The sequence below is a fragment of the Tachysurus vachellii genome, chromosome 12 (assembly GCF_030014155.1).
Source record: "Tachysurus vachellii isolate PV-2020 chromosome 12, HZAU_Pvac_v1, whole genome shotgun sequence".
Taxonomy (NCBI): Eukaryota; Metazoa; Chordata; class Actinopteri; order Siluriformes; family Bagridae; genus Tachysurus; species Tachysurus vachellii.
In genome coordinates this window covers 5,366,665-5,381,729 of record NC_083471.1, presented here as the reverse complement: position 1 = coordinate 5,381,729, position 15,065 = coordinate 5,366,665, and the positions used below count along the sequence as shown (strand labels likewise).

General features: G+C 42.0%; 1 protein-coding gene across 1 annotated transcript in view; it reads left to right on the top strand.

Moving 5' to 3' along the window:
* rngtt (RNA guanylyltransferase and 5'-phosphatase) overlaps positions 1-15,065 on the top strand; it is a 95,706-nt gene that overhangs the window by 7,846 nt on the left and 72,795 nt on the right. The window contains exons 5-8 of the mRNA XM_060883171.1: positions 1,683-1,758; positions 3,183-3,432; positions 5,692-5,801; positions 7,285-7,386. Coding sequence (XP_060739154.1) covers positions 1,683-1,758; positions 3,183-3,432; positions 5,692-5,801; positions 7,285-7,386 — 538 coding nt within the window. The remainder of the gene's footprint in view (positions 1-1,682; positions 1,759-3,182; positions 3,433-5,691; positions 5,802-7,284; positions 7,387-15,065) is intronic.

Below are 15,065 nucleotides of genomic sequence, written 5' to 3'. Positions count from 1 at the left end.
GTGCTACATAATCAATAAAGATTCTGGGCTTCTCCACAAGACCCAGGTTATAATATATTATATAATATTTTTTATAATGTATACTGTATTGTTTCCACGCCCTATCTGATTGTTCCTTGCTGTGTAGTTCTGTCATATGTCCTGTAAGAGGCGCTCTTGAGGTTCAGACAAATCTTCAATGCATATCTCCCAGTAGCAGGAATCCATGAATTTTATTGTCATAGCTGCGGTGAGAGGCTTATTGATGCTGCCTTGGAAACGACCTCCCTGGGGCTCAGGGAAGGGGAGCAACGATCAGCAGGATGAGAGGGGCATGATAAGGGCCGAAACCCCATCTCTGAGGACCTGAGAACCAGACGACACTATCTGTCACTCTAACAAGGTGGAGGGGGTTGTTCAGCGAACAGGCGAGAAGGGATGCATGCAACACTGTTCTGGATGAAGACGCCAACGTTAATCCAGTCCCATTTAGGTCACGAACTTTCATTGCTTCACTGTTCAGAGCACGTGACTGTGCATCCAACGAGTCGTTAAACAGAAGACCGGGTTAGCGCTATTTTTAATGTCTGCTGACATTAGTTACGTTTATTAAAGATTCCTCCACCTACCCTGTTAAATTAGGCATTAAACTTTGCGCTTGCTCTTTGCCCTTAATCAAGCGATCCATCAGTTTTTTTTTTTTCTCTCCAGGCTAAAAGAAAGTCCCAAGACCTTTGATGCATTTATTCATAATTTTTCTCCATTAATGTTCTCCTGCACACTCTGTAGATGGAGTTTAAACACAGTCAGAAATCAAACGTGCCGGGAAAACATCACGTAAATGTTCACGCTCCTGCTGCATCACAGGGCAACGTAACACACTAGAGTCTTTGTGATTGACAGGAGAGACAGAGTACTAGTTAATAACATAGAACTAACGTTAGCTATACGGACCGATTTAATTAGATTTCATTCTTAATGTTAGATTAGTAGGCAGTCGGTCGTTTAGGGTGTAGTAAATATTATGCACGAACATCCTTTCATGTCAGGGTAACAATTATTGCGGAGAAAAATAGTTAGAGATGCAACAGTTCAAACATTTTGCGCGACAAGCTTTTAATGTGACAGTACTACGGGGCAGGAAGCTCGAGCTTTGCTTTCCTAATGAATAGGTGAGAATGTGTGCATTTCCCTCAGAGGGCAGGAACTCCATCAGCGACTGAGAGGGTGAGCGAGTAGAGAGGGAATTAACGAGAGAGAGAGAGAGAGAGATGAGGTGTGAATGAATGAGCCCGAGCTGTAGAGACAAAGACACGGAGGTCACGTTTGAGAGTGTGAAAGCGAAAGGGAAAGGCTTTGTTAGCGAGTCATGTAAAGCGGTGGGGGATGAAGAGAACGAGGAAAAGGAAAACGGATTACAGTGCAGCCATCGAGGACTGAAGGGGTGCCCTAGAGTGTGGCAGCCAGTGTAGACTTTGATCAACAGAATTCAGTGTAACACACACAGCCTGAACTGAACACACTACATCCATCACACCAGGCAGTCTTGAGGGTTGTGATTGATTAAGCAGAAACCTCACACACACACCAGTTGATACGGAAAGCAAACGGACAGACAAAGAAAATGATGGATGTATGGATGAGAGACGATGAGCCGTGTATCACTCTGTGTGTTCTGTCTCTTTCCATCCCCCCCCTTACAGGTGTCCACTGCACTCACGGCTTTAACCGGACAGGCTTTTTGATCTGCAGCTACCTGGTGGAGAAAATGGACTGGAGGTGAGAGGTGGTGTGTGTGTGTGTGTGTGTAGGTTGTGCTTGTTTACTTGCGTCATTCGGCCATAAATTCATAAACAGGTCTAAAATAGAAACGCTAAAAGATTCATACGTCCTCTCCGTCCTCGCTATATCGCATCATCGGCGAAAATGCTCAGGACGACGCGGCCGTTCGTTTTAAAATGCTCGACGCCTGTGAAGCGGCTCTCGGGTTTCCATGTTTTCAGGCGAACGCGAATATGGACGAGACTATGGTTGCGTCTTCCTCGTGTGGAAACAGAAAATACCTGTTTCGCTACGTCATAAATCTCTAAGGTTTGTAAAGGAGAATATAGATATCACAAACAAACCTGTGGAAGAAATCTGTTCATTGCAGAGGATCCGAGCAGATAAAACCTACATAAAGCAAGAAAAGTAGAATTCTTAAATATAAGCAAAAGCAAGATTAAGCATTATAATAAATGATGTAAAAGTCACCTAAGGTCACTGCTTTGCTTGGCAGCTTTATACAGGATGACCGGTGCAGGACATGAAGGTCAGGATTTTCCTGTTGAAAATCAATTCCTCAAATCAGTTCTGTATATTTTTGCGCTAGTTGATAGACACTTCACAGCACGAGGTGCTGTAGATGTAATGCGTATTCTTAAAATCAGTCACACGGAAGCGCTGCTCTCTGTAGAGGAAGAGGTAATGGGGAGATTCTCCAAGGCCTTCGCGGCACATCCTGAATTATTCATCGCCGCCCGTGAGAGGCTGATGAATGTAGGATTGCGAGTGGCACGGAGAAGGTCACCGCTTGATGGGAATCTTACAGGCTTGTGTTCACATCCACAGGTCGAAGTGAGACAAATCGGATTTGCTGCCATAACTTGGCAGATCTGTTTGTTTTCTACACGTCACATCTTTCACACTTTTAGGTGTGGTGATCGACCGGATGTGGGGTTGGAAATCCAGGGCACGAATATTCCAGAAGATTCAGTTGAAATCTGAGATCGATTGATATTTGTGGAAATCTAAAAAAATAAATAAATAACTGCACGGAAGGTTTTAAAGACAACGAGGGAAACCTAAGAAATGTCACTTAATAAAGACAGATCAAATCCCAGCAATAATTTAGAAATGTACAGAGTTGGAATGTAAAAGTAACACGAACATAACCGTAATGTTTACCTCACTGTTTGTGCCAGTGTCTAACATGTAAAATATATCCCTGTATTTGCTTTATTACATATTTTATTACACAAGAGTGGGAATTTTGTGTATTATTATTTTGCCACACAGCAGTACATCATGGTCTTTTGATCGAGGGTTAACACGTACCCGTGTGTGTTATGGTTCATAATTAAAACTTTAAAAATCATAAAACCTGGTTCATGTGTATCAGGCACTCGCAGGTAACTAAACATCTCTCCGTTTTCTCTTTGTAGCATCGAAGCCGCGACGGCTGCATTTGCTCACGCTCGTGCGCCTGGCATCTACAAAGAAGACTACCTGAAAGAACTTTTCCGTCACTACGGCGACGAAGACGACACTCCTGCTGCCCCAGAGCTTCCCGATTGGTGCTTCGAAGACGGCAACGACGACGTCGACGACGACGGCAACGTGATCGGTCAGGACTCCGGACCGAGCTCGTCAGGCTCCAATCCGAGCAAGAAGAAGAGAGAAAAACTAAAACTGGTGGGACTTTTTTTTATGTTTATTTACGACTGAATTGCGTCTGAGTCTCGTCTCTGGGTTTTGATGGTTTTTATCTTTATAAAGTGGGTAGAGCGAGCAGGTAGGAACTGAGGGCTCATTTATAACTGGATCTAGTCCTGTTTGTAAGTACGACACTCGTACATACGATGTCGTTGAGTCGTCCTGACGAGCCTCACAGGAAGTTGAGTCGCACGGTGACGCCCAGCAGCCAATCACAGGAGAGAGAGAGCGCTGGAGTGAGAACACACACAGTGCGTATGATGCAAAAACAGATTAACCAGATTATTATATAAATCTGAACGCTGTACAGGGCGTGTAGACTTTTTTATATCCACTCTAGAACATGACAGGATTTTTCTACCATACCTGGAAGTCCAGCTGCTTTAAAGCTCCACTTTCCAAACCGCTTTCTAAACCGCTTTCCTTTCCTTTCTTGACTCGTCTTGATGCCCTGATCTCAAGAAACAAGCGAGGGTTTTTATTCCCACCCAGTTCCTCAGTACTGTAACGAAGGCTTCACCATGTGAGATAATTGCAGCAGCTTCCTGTAGCCGTCTCGTTAGAAGGAGTTAAATTAGCGAGGATGTTCCCCTCAGTTCCCGCATCGAAATCACGACACCGTATATCCCTGGCTGTCGATGGCTTCAGAAAGCCAATCAAGCATGACTCAGGTTATTTTATTATTTTTCTCATCCACAGGGACTTCTTAGCTGCTGATTAGCGCGAGTCATTTCCTCTCCCTGCTTGGCACAAGCACTTGGAGAAGTTAAAGTGGCATGTCAGCATGGTGTGTAGGAGGTTGTGACAGCCACGTGGCTCCTGGCTCTGATCTGGTTTAAGATTTCTTTCTTTCTTTCCTCCTTTCTTTTTTTTTTTGGTTAGTTTACATTTACTGGAGTCGATGAAACATCTGTGGAGAAGCTGTAGAGTTCGGTTTGCCCTCTTCCGCATACACAAGCTCACAGACGCCTATGATTGGCTAGTGTCGCTGTGATTGACAGGTCAAGAACGAGTAGTTTATTTTCTCTTTATTTTTCCTCCTGATGAAATCAGCTATAAGGTATAGAAAAACAAAGCAAGCCTTAAGTTTAACTTTTAAACAACACCGAATTTGAGGTTTTTTTTTTCTTTTAAAGCATCTCTTCTGCTTTCAGGAGAGAGCTGGAGGTGGTTACGATCTAAACCCCGTGCACTGGTTGCTTGTGCATATGTTTTGCTTTGATAGTGAAGCTCTTCGCCTCGGTTTTTCACACAGATAAAGGGATTATCCTCCTCATCATTTGCAGTTTTTCAGACGAAAGGGATCATCCCCAGGTCATGGCATGCTGTATAGAATTTTTTTATTGAGAATATTATTATTATTTTTTATTTTTTAATAAACCAAGGAAATAAAATTTGGAGCTTAATTGAAATTTTTAAGCTGTTAAAAAAATCAAGCTCACAAAAGATGGTATTTCAGACTAAAGCTGGAAATGATCAGGACCGAGACTGTGACGTGTTTATAGTCTTTTATTTGCTCCACTTGACAGTGTTACAACCCCCCCCCCCTCACCTCTCTCTCTCTCTCTCTCTCTCTCCCCTCTAACTCTCTCTCTCTCTCTCTCTCTCTCTCTCTCTCACATCCTTCTTCTCTCTAACTTTTCACCTCCTCTCTTTTTCTATTCTCGTTCTCCTCTTACTCTCTCTCATTCACTCTCCCCATTCTCACCTCCCCTCCCTCTCTCTCTCTCTCTCTCTCCCTCCCTCTCTCTCTATTCCCCCCCTTTCTTCTTCTCTTCCCCTATTTCTCTTTCCACTTTCTCTCCTCTCTCTCGCTCTCTCTTTCTCTCTCTCTCTTTCTCTCTCTCTCACATTTTTCTCTCATCCTTCTCTCTCTCTCTCTCTCTCTCTCTCTCTCTCTCTCTCTCTCTCTCATCCTTCTCTCTCTCTCTCTCTCTCTCTTATCCTTCTCTCTCCTTTTTATACTTCTCTCTCTCTCTCGCTCATCCTTCTCTCTCTCTCTCTCTCTTTCTTATCCTTCTCTCTCTCTCTCTGTCTATCTCTCTCTCTCTCTCTCTCTCTCTCTTTCTTATCCTTCTCTCTCCTTCTTATACTTCTCTCTCTCTCAACCGTCTCTCTCTCTCTCTCACTCTCATCCGTCTCTCTCTCTCTCTCTCTCTCTCTCTCTCTCTCATCCTTCTCTCTCTCTCTCTCTCTCTCTCTCTCTCTCTTTCTTATCCTTCTCTCTCTCTCTTTCAGGGCGCTGTGTTTCTGGAAGGCGTCTCTGTGAAAGGAGTGACTCAGTTGACCACTCAGCCCAAACTGGGTCAGGTTCAGCGGAAATGTCAGGAGTTCTCCGAGTGGGAAAAGTGAGTCTTCACATCCAAACTTTTGTCTGAGGAGAAACGGCAAACACAACTTGCTTGCACAGATAATTACACCATTAATACCAAAAACACAAGCCAAATTAAACACATACAAATGAATTAGACATCAGAGTCATAAATAATTGTACCATACGGATATTCCACACGTCGTCCACACATACCCTTATCAATAATACTTTAAAAGCATAAAAATAGAGATTTATAATCCCTGCTTTTCAAATTTGTAGCCATTTGTTGTCGGAGTGGAAATGCAGAGCTCAGTCAAATATCAGTCACCTTATTCTAGTTACTGTTAGAACAGAGAACAGCGACGCTGAAGTCGTTCTAATACGTTATCGCTTCCGTAGTAACAGCACATTCTCAGGGTCTCTGATCTAAAGCTAATAATTAGTCTGTTAAGAAAATAATCATCAGTTATTTAACTTAGAAAAGTAGATTTCAGATCATTTGGAACAATATAAAGGTTGATGGTGTTGAACGAAGATGCCGTTAATGTTAATAGTCGGACACAAGAACGGACTTCCTGTGAACTTGCAAAAACAAAAAAAAGCATGAGACACAAATCATACGGGATAATAGCTGTGTGTAAAGCTGCCCATCAGACCCACCTTGTTTTACATTCAGATTTCTCTCCTAAGTGACACATTTTAAACAGGAAAAGCCTCCCTGTCATGTCTCTATAGGGCCTGATGGGGTTGTGGCAGCCTTGCATCAGTGTGAAGTTCAGTGCCACGCACTGTACAACCACAAATAGCTCCCTTTCTCATTGCGTCCCACAGAAACGCCTTGCGATCTGTCTAAAAGTTTTAGTGGAGGCTTAAGAAATGACAGCTCTTTTGTGGAATAAGAACGGCTCGTCTCCCATCTGTCTCCCGAGTTCTTCTTGATTAATTTAGAGAGGTGAACAATAGGGACAAATATTTCTCCACCGCCTCAAACTCGTGAGCGGATACTTTCCGGGAGTCCCGAACTAACCGTGCCTCGGTCAGGTGTCCGCTTTTCGTGAGCTAACGGAGCAGTGTAAAAAAAATAAAAATAAAAAATTACTCAAAGCGCATGCAATAACAGTTAAACACTTTCTCCTGGTGGAAATAAGAGCAGTATTGAGACTCGGTTAGAGGTAGAAATTAGAGGTAGTATTTTTTTGGGGAAAAAAAACGTTTTAAGGGTCGGTTCAGGGGCAGCGTTTCATCACTAGCAAATCAGTTATGTAATAGAATCTGCATCTAATACTTTCATTTAATTGAATGTCTTCTGAGACGCTACAAATTGGCTGCTGCAAAATGATTAGCTGACTTGAGATCTGCAGCCAGATATGAAAAGAGAAGAAAAAATGACGTGAGGAACATATACAGCTCAGCCTTAAGAAACTGTTAATGTGTTTGGTAAAAAAGGAATGGAAATATAATAAAGAAAGAGTGTGTCTGTGTGTGTGTGTGTGTGTGTGTGTGTGTGTGTGTGTCAGGACTGGCTTCCCTGGAGCTCAGCCTGTGTCCATGGATAGGCGCAACATTCATCTGTTGGAGCAGAATGGCTACAAGGTCAGCTGGAAGGCAGATGGAACACGGTGAGCTGCTTATACACCTACACCCGCACACACACACACACACACATACACACACTCACACACACACACACGCACGACTCTTCTAGTCACTTCAGATGGAACTGAACACAGCAGCACTTTCAATCTGACTTTAAGACATTCTGCTGCAGAATTTTCCAGTCGATGGCAAATGACAACATCAGATGCACGTAAAGCGACATCTAAAGCCACTTTTAGCAGAATACAGTGAATTTTACAATCGTTGAAAATAAACCACCCAACGTGGGCTTACTTAAAAGATGTTTGTAAGACATTTTGCTCACCAGAATGTTCTTGATTAAAATCCAGTCTCAAATCCATACTCCTCCTTTCTCACCTCCGGGTAGCCCCGCCCCCTTACATTTCCTAGGCTGCGAATTTCGAGTGCATGAGGTGGCCAACATTCCACAGTTTGTTTATTTTTCCCCCTTCGGACGAATAACTGCACTATCTGGGAACATTTAAGTACACTACGCCTGTAAATTGTAAATACTATTTATACTTCACAGTGGGGTGGAATAGTGCATAATTATGCCATTTGGGATGCACCAAGGGACACGGTAGACTCTCCGAGATAGCTTGAAGTCTTTTGATGCGGTGATTGAAATGGAGTCGGTGTGGACAGTGTGCTAAGACCTGGCAACCCTGCCCTGTATTCTTTTGTGTCCTTACATGCTGCATGCCCCAGAGTCAGGACGGACCATGCGAACACCGTGCTGTTATAAGTTTCCATTATTGTTATTCTGTTAGTTATATTGAGGTGTTTGAGAACATGACCCTCAGCTTTACACCTGCTAACATCTCACAGAGATTAGCTACATGCTAGGAGTTTAGCTTTCCAGATACCCCTACTGCTTTACTGTACCGTAGGTGAAGAGCAAAAAGCAGCAGTGTGTCCGGATTTTCACTGTTTATAAAACAAAGGGTGAGAAACACCGTAGACGATTTTCTGCTTCCTCTGAGATTCTGCAGTATGGAGCCAGCACACACTATGTTATCCCATAATGCAATGGGACTGGCACAGAAGAGCTCTGTGTTACCGGTATTAAAACTTTTTTCCAGAGTAAAACACCTGAGTAAACTGTTAATTTGTTGAATGTTTAAAAGAAAGATTTGTGGGTTTTATGACGACGTAGCTCATATGGCAATGCCAACGTGGTGCATGTATTCATTCAATACACAGTATCACTGGCTGAGCAGTGGTACTGAATCGAATGCAGTAGATTCCGAATCGAGTGATTTAGATGCTGAATTCGAATGCAGTAGGATCTGAATCGAATGGAGTGGCTACTGAATCGAATGCATTAGACACTGAGTTGAATGGAGTTGGTGCAAAATTGAGTGTAGTAACCGCTGAATTGAATTCAGCAGCTACTGAATCGAATGCATTTGATTCTGAATCAAATGCAGTAGGTGCTGAATTTGAATGCAGTAGCTACTGTGTACACAATTTCAGAAGCAGTTTGTGTCTCTGCGTGCCATGTTTTCCCCACTATTTCCTTATTTGATTTGCCATGCAAATGCACTTTGGTGCAGAATTATAATTCAGCCTTCATTTCTTCTTGGCAGGAAAGTCGTTCCCTGGAATTTTAGCCCATTCATTATATCTCCAATGTTGAGAATGAGCTTATGTTTTGGGTTGCTAATTTATTTCTATGTTCGATGTTGGACGTTGCGTTTAGTCAATGCAGCTCCTCTAGCCTGAAGTAGTTCACCAGTTAGAGTGTTTGGGCTTATGACAGTCTGGCAAAGAGAATTGTCTTGTCCTGTTTCAATGCAGAAACACCGCTTTGCACTGCCTGCTGATTTTTATGACGTGCTCGGCTTAAACGAAACTATCCGGGAGTGGAAGATGCTGCTCACTCTTACAGAGTGTTATCTCTCTCGCTCTTCTGCTTTCTCTGTCTAAAGAATAAAGAGATGCATTGGACATGTGTTCAGACCGTAAACTCAGACAGTAACACTCACACAATAAGGTTGACACTCGAACGCTGATTCGTCTACTTCCTGCTGACTTCCATCATGCACGTTGAATAGACTTTCATTAGGCGGCTATGAAGCAGCCCTGCTCCTAATGGTGGGGAGCTGTCACACACACACACACACACACACACACACACACACACACACACACACAGTCCAGACAGGACCTCACTTCCTAATGGTCACTCATTAGCTCTGTGAGTGTCGATGTGTACAATCAGAGACCTGAAGCCTGGCACTGGCTTTCAGAGCAAAGAGGAGAAGAGCAGCTGACAGACAGAGAGAGAGAAAGCAAGAGAGAGATAAAGTGATAAAAAGAGATTTAGCGAGATGCAAAAAGATTTATAGACAGACACGCAGAGACAGACACACAGATGGAAACAGATAGACAGATGCATCGAGACGCTGACAGAATGAAGGAGAGAAAGACAAAGAGAGACAAATGAGTTAGAATATGTGCGGTGCAAAGAGAGAGAGTGAAATGAGGAGAGAGAAAGCGAATGCTGGAGGGAAAGAGAAAATGAGAGATGGAAGGAGAGAAAGTGAGCGTAGGAGAGAGACAGAGAGAGAAAGCAAGTGGTGCAAGAAGAAATAGTAAGCAACGGAGGGAGAGAAAGCGAACAATGGAGGGAAAGGCCGTGACGAGGGAAGGAGAACCCAAGTGATGGAAGGACAGAACGTGACTAATGGAAAGAGAGAAAAGTAATCGTACACCTCCATAGTGCAGCTGTACAGCACATGCTCAGGCTGGTTAATAAAATATAAATGTGTTTAGAGCTTTCAGCCCTCTTTCTCATACAGGACACCAGTGATTGGCTAATCTCCCTGTGATTGACAGGAAAGAGCTCACATGACGTCCCTCCCACTCGTTACATATGTCTGTAACTCTCTCTTCCCTTGCATGTGTATCATTTCTTTATCCTTTAATAACGACAACGCTGCGTTGTCGGCTCTGCCTTCTCGGTCCTGGGTCACAAATGATCCTGTTTTTAATGAATCATACAGGTCTGCGCCTGAAGGTTTGACTCTGCAGCACAGTTATTCATGCAAAATCTGAAACAATCATACAGTCTAGGCCCGCGCTATATTATATTTGCATTATTATATAAGCCGTTTATTTATTTATTTTCTTCCTTTAAAAAAAAATATATTTATTAATTATTTTATTTATTTTATTTTATTATTTTTGTAGACATTTTAAAATGTTATTTATTTAATTTTAATATTTTAAATGTATTTTAAATTTTATTCATTTTTTTTTTTTTTTTTAAAGAAAGGATGAGAGGATCTCAGCAGCAGCGGGTCTGCGTTAGTATTCTGGCCCTCGGCTCCATCCTTAATACACGGCTGAATATTTCATGAGATGCAGCTCTTGGAGAATTTTACAGATAGGTGCGCTCGTTCACTGGCGAGAGCGACACGCGTGCGCAGACTGCTGTCGGTCAGACGGGAGAGAGAAAATCTCAAATCCTGTTCCAGCGAAAGGCCGTTTTTAAAAAAGGATCGTGTTTGATTTGCAAATCACGACACTGTATTCATCTCTTTGGTCGTGACTAAAAATGAACACACACCTTTCTAACTTGATGCATAGAAGAGTTCCATAGATCGTGGCGTTTAAAATAGACAGGGTTAAACGCTCGTGAAATCAGCTCAAGGAGGCATAAAGCAATAATAATTGTAATGAAATGATATTTTATATATGAATTAAATGGAAAATAAAAAAAAAATAATAGCAATAAGAAGAATAAAAAAAAATGTAATTAAGGAAGTGGCATATTAATAATATTATAAAGTCGAAATAATAACAGTTATAAGACTAAATAAATAATGCTTCTGATGAGTAGAATATTTCTCGAAATTATGTGTAAGAAAGAATTTATTTATTTATCTATTTATTTATTTATTATGAAGGAAAAGATGAAATAAAATAAAAATGACCAATATACTGGTTTGTATTATTTAACTTTATTTATTTATTTATTTGTTTGTTTGTTTATTTATTTATTTATTAAGTAATCCTGTTTCGCTTTCCAAATTCTACATCATTTATACAAATAGACAGAACACAGCTTCAACACACAGTCTTCCCTTTTACACAGACACATGCACGCGCACGCACGCACACACACACACTGCTGGCATCACTACTCCAATGGCAGAAGCAGGAGAACAAAGCCGTAGGTAATGGGAGTGTAACGTCGGCCCCGCTGCGATCGAGCTGAAATGGTGCTTAACATGTTCCCAGTGAGGCATTGCTCATTAGCACTGGAGAACACCGAGCTCACATCCACCCACTCCCTCCCCGCAAATAACCGAGACCTCTTTAACTTCACAAAGCCCTCATGCTGCTGCTGTTGCTGCTGCACGTCCACTAGACATGTATCTGATAGCAGTATGGCAGCGATCGTGATCAAACAGCATCTGACCACAATGAAACAGAAACGTCTGAAGATCAGACAGAACTCCACAGAAACGGACACGTGGCGCTGAAAAAAATCCCTCCTGAATCATTATTTTAGAAAATTAATAATAGCAACGATTGAAGGGGAAAAAAAATCTGTCATTGTCGATCTTAACATTCGCTGTGACATCTCCGTCACTGAATTGACAGATAAAAAATAACCATGGGCAGTGGAGTAACATTGATTGGGCTGTGAAGACACGAGGGCAGAGATGAGAGAGGAAAGGAATTTAAAACATCTACAAAAATTTCTTTTCTTAGCTTGTTGGGAATCTTCTCTTGAGCTTAAAACTGAAGAATCTGAAAAGACTAAGACTTCACTTCCCGTTTTTAAACGGATTTCCTCCTCCCTGCTGTTGCTTGGAGAGAGATTGCATTCCGTATGCTTTTGTCTTTTTTTCTGAAAGCATCAAAATACAATTCATTCTTCTTAACTTTACATTTTCACCTCATGTAAGCTTCCAACTCTGAACGACCAGTGACTTCAACGACACAGGAGTAATCACAACATGCTGATCGAGTCTTTCTCGATCACAACGGACGATGTCCATCACGCTGTTTGACTGCAGGTAACCTTTGCCCCGACGACCCAGCATGACGGAGATGCCCCGCTCCAGCCGAGCCGAACAATCAGCCGTGATTGGCTCTCGTGTTTGCTAGGAAACGCCTTTGTGCATCAGTGAGACAATAGAAATCAGACATTGTCTAGATTCCTGATCACACCTGCTGCCTCTCTCTACAAATCTCTGTCTCTTTCTGCAGATGTACCCCATAATGACCATGCTTTTGTAGGTCTGTAGCTCCCATGGGTTGATCTGCACGACTGTCTGTCTAAAACTAAACGCACCCCAATGTCTTCTCTGTGGGGTAAAATGTACACTTTGGAACGTTGCTCTCTCGCTAAAAAAATAATAAAATTGTTGAAACATCTTATAAGATTAAAGCACGTTCAAAAATTAAAGCGTTAAAATGTTGGCATGCTTTTCCCCTCGGTTGCTAGGGTATTGCTAGGTGGTTGCTATGATATTGCAAGTAGTTGCCAGGTAGTTGCCAGGCTCTGCACAACTGGATGACTAAAAGTAAATGCACATCTTCGTTAAGTCTTCAGGCCAACTTAATGAATGGGCTCGTCCTAATTAATACGTAATTAACACGTAAGCATGTAGAAACATGTTGCCATGGTAACAGTTCATGTTATTTTACAACAGTAAATAAGTCAGTAAGGTTGTTTGTCATGATTACGTCCAACTCCAAATTCCAGCTCTACATGTCAGTAAAAGTATTTCCAGACATATCAGGTTTTATTTATTTATTTATTTATTACTTTTTTTTATATAAATATTGTTTACGTCGCTATTAAACGAGATGAGGATGAAACACGGAACAGAAAGGTTAGGTATCAGTGCACATTAAAGCTTGGTGCTTTGAGGAGAGCTTTAAACAGCTGTGTATTACCAGAATAAAAGCAGCATGGATAAAGCAGCGTGCCCTTTAGAGGCTCTCTATTCAGAGTTGGTGAATGGGGTGGAAAAACGGCTAATGTGTTCTTGGCCATCGGGGCGGCGAAGGTTTTATGTGTTTGCAGAAAAACATGTTCTGAGGAAATATCCTGAGCAAGGACGAAGCTGCAGTAACGCGTGCGGTTGCAGTGTGAGGTCGCGAGCGGTGGGATTAGCCTGTAATGAGCTGTAGCCTCCTCCCCACGGACTGACAACAATGTCGCCTCTCTTACATGATGGAAAACTGAGAGAGAGAGAGAGAGAGAGAGAGAGAGATGGCCTCTATTGCATTTTGGAAAGTGGCTTTCTTATTGTGAGAAATAATTGGCCTATTTGAGAACATTATGCCATGCATTATGGAAATGGACCTGTGGCGTGGCTTCATTCAGAGCGTGCGCAGGATGCGATGGTGAATAACTGTTAGCCAGGACGTAATGTATTTTTGAGTGTCTATAGTCTCAAAAAGGTTGAATAGATATGCCTTATCTTCATGGATTGCTTCTTCCATTTTATATCGAATACCATTGTTGGTTTTTTTTCCCCCTGCAGTCACTGTTCACAAATGATAGAAGATCACGGTGCAGCTCAAGAGACTCAGAGCTTCATTAGATCCTACGGCCTTAGGGCCTGCTTTCCCTCCCCAGGTCACACATTTCAGCTAGCAAAGACTCGTACGCTTCCTGTTGAAGAGATTAGCGCTGTTCACTAATCACCCCTGCTTGCTATTAATGAGGAGATGCATTACAGTGATTAATAAAATCCAACCTCTTAAGTCATCTGTAACGCTGTTAAATTATACGCTGCTAGCTTCGTGTGGACAGGCAGAAATCCTCCGAGTCTTTTGAGTCTACGTGGCCTTTAAGTACAGGGCAATAATTTACCGTTTAAATCTGTTTGTGGTTTATACGCCGTGTCGGTTTTTAGTGCCACGTGAACGATTTAAGCTGTTAGTGTGTTTTCACTTATAAATAAGTGAACGTCTCTCTAAAGGAAGCATTTTTTTTTTTCTTTCTGATTTGTTTCATGTGTTGCTGACATAGAAACACAACAACAATAACAGTAATATACTGTGTAAAAATATTACATATTATATATATATATATTATTTAGTACCTTTCATTCATTTAAATAGTCCTTCAGAGCGCTATACATTATGAGAACCGATCACCGATGATTAAAAGAGGGAAAATAATAGAATTCAAAAAAGATTTAAAAAAGCAATACAGTGAGGGGACATTTAAACACACAACCTGACAAAAATGAGTTACGAAAACATTCTGATTTTAAAACACGTTGCCTTGGTGGGTTGGGCGACAAATAGCGATCATGGTGAAGGTGGAGAAGTGTCCTAAGTTCTCTGAAACAACATTATCGGATAACGGATAAAGCTACAGAGATGTAGCACGTCATTAAATGCCCCTCATGTCCACAATCTGCTCATAGAATCACAGCTAATTAGCTCTGTGCACCATGAGCAAATTCACAGCTTCTTCCCAGACTAACTATATACAGTATGATCAGGAATGTTCAGGAAAAGAGCTGACTCTCGCAAGCAACAGTTCCACAAAGACCAATAAGCAATGAACTGCACAGTAACGATCTCTGTTACTACGCCTCAGACAAAACAAATGTCTACGATCCCAAGAACCCCATGCTTTGCTCTATTGAAGCATGGTGGTGGTTGGATCACCAAACAGAGCTGCGTCTCCGCGGACGGT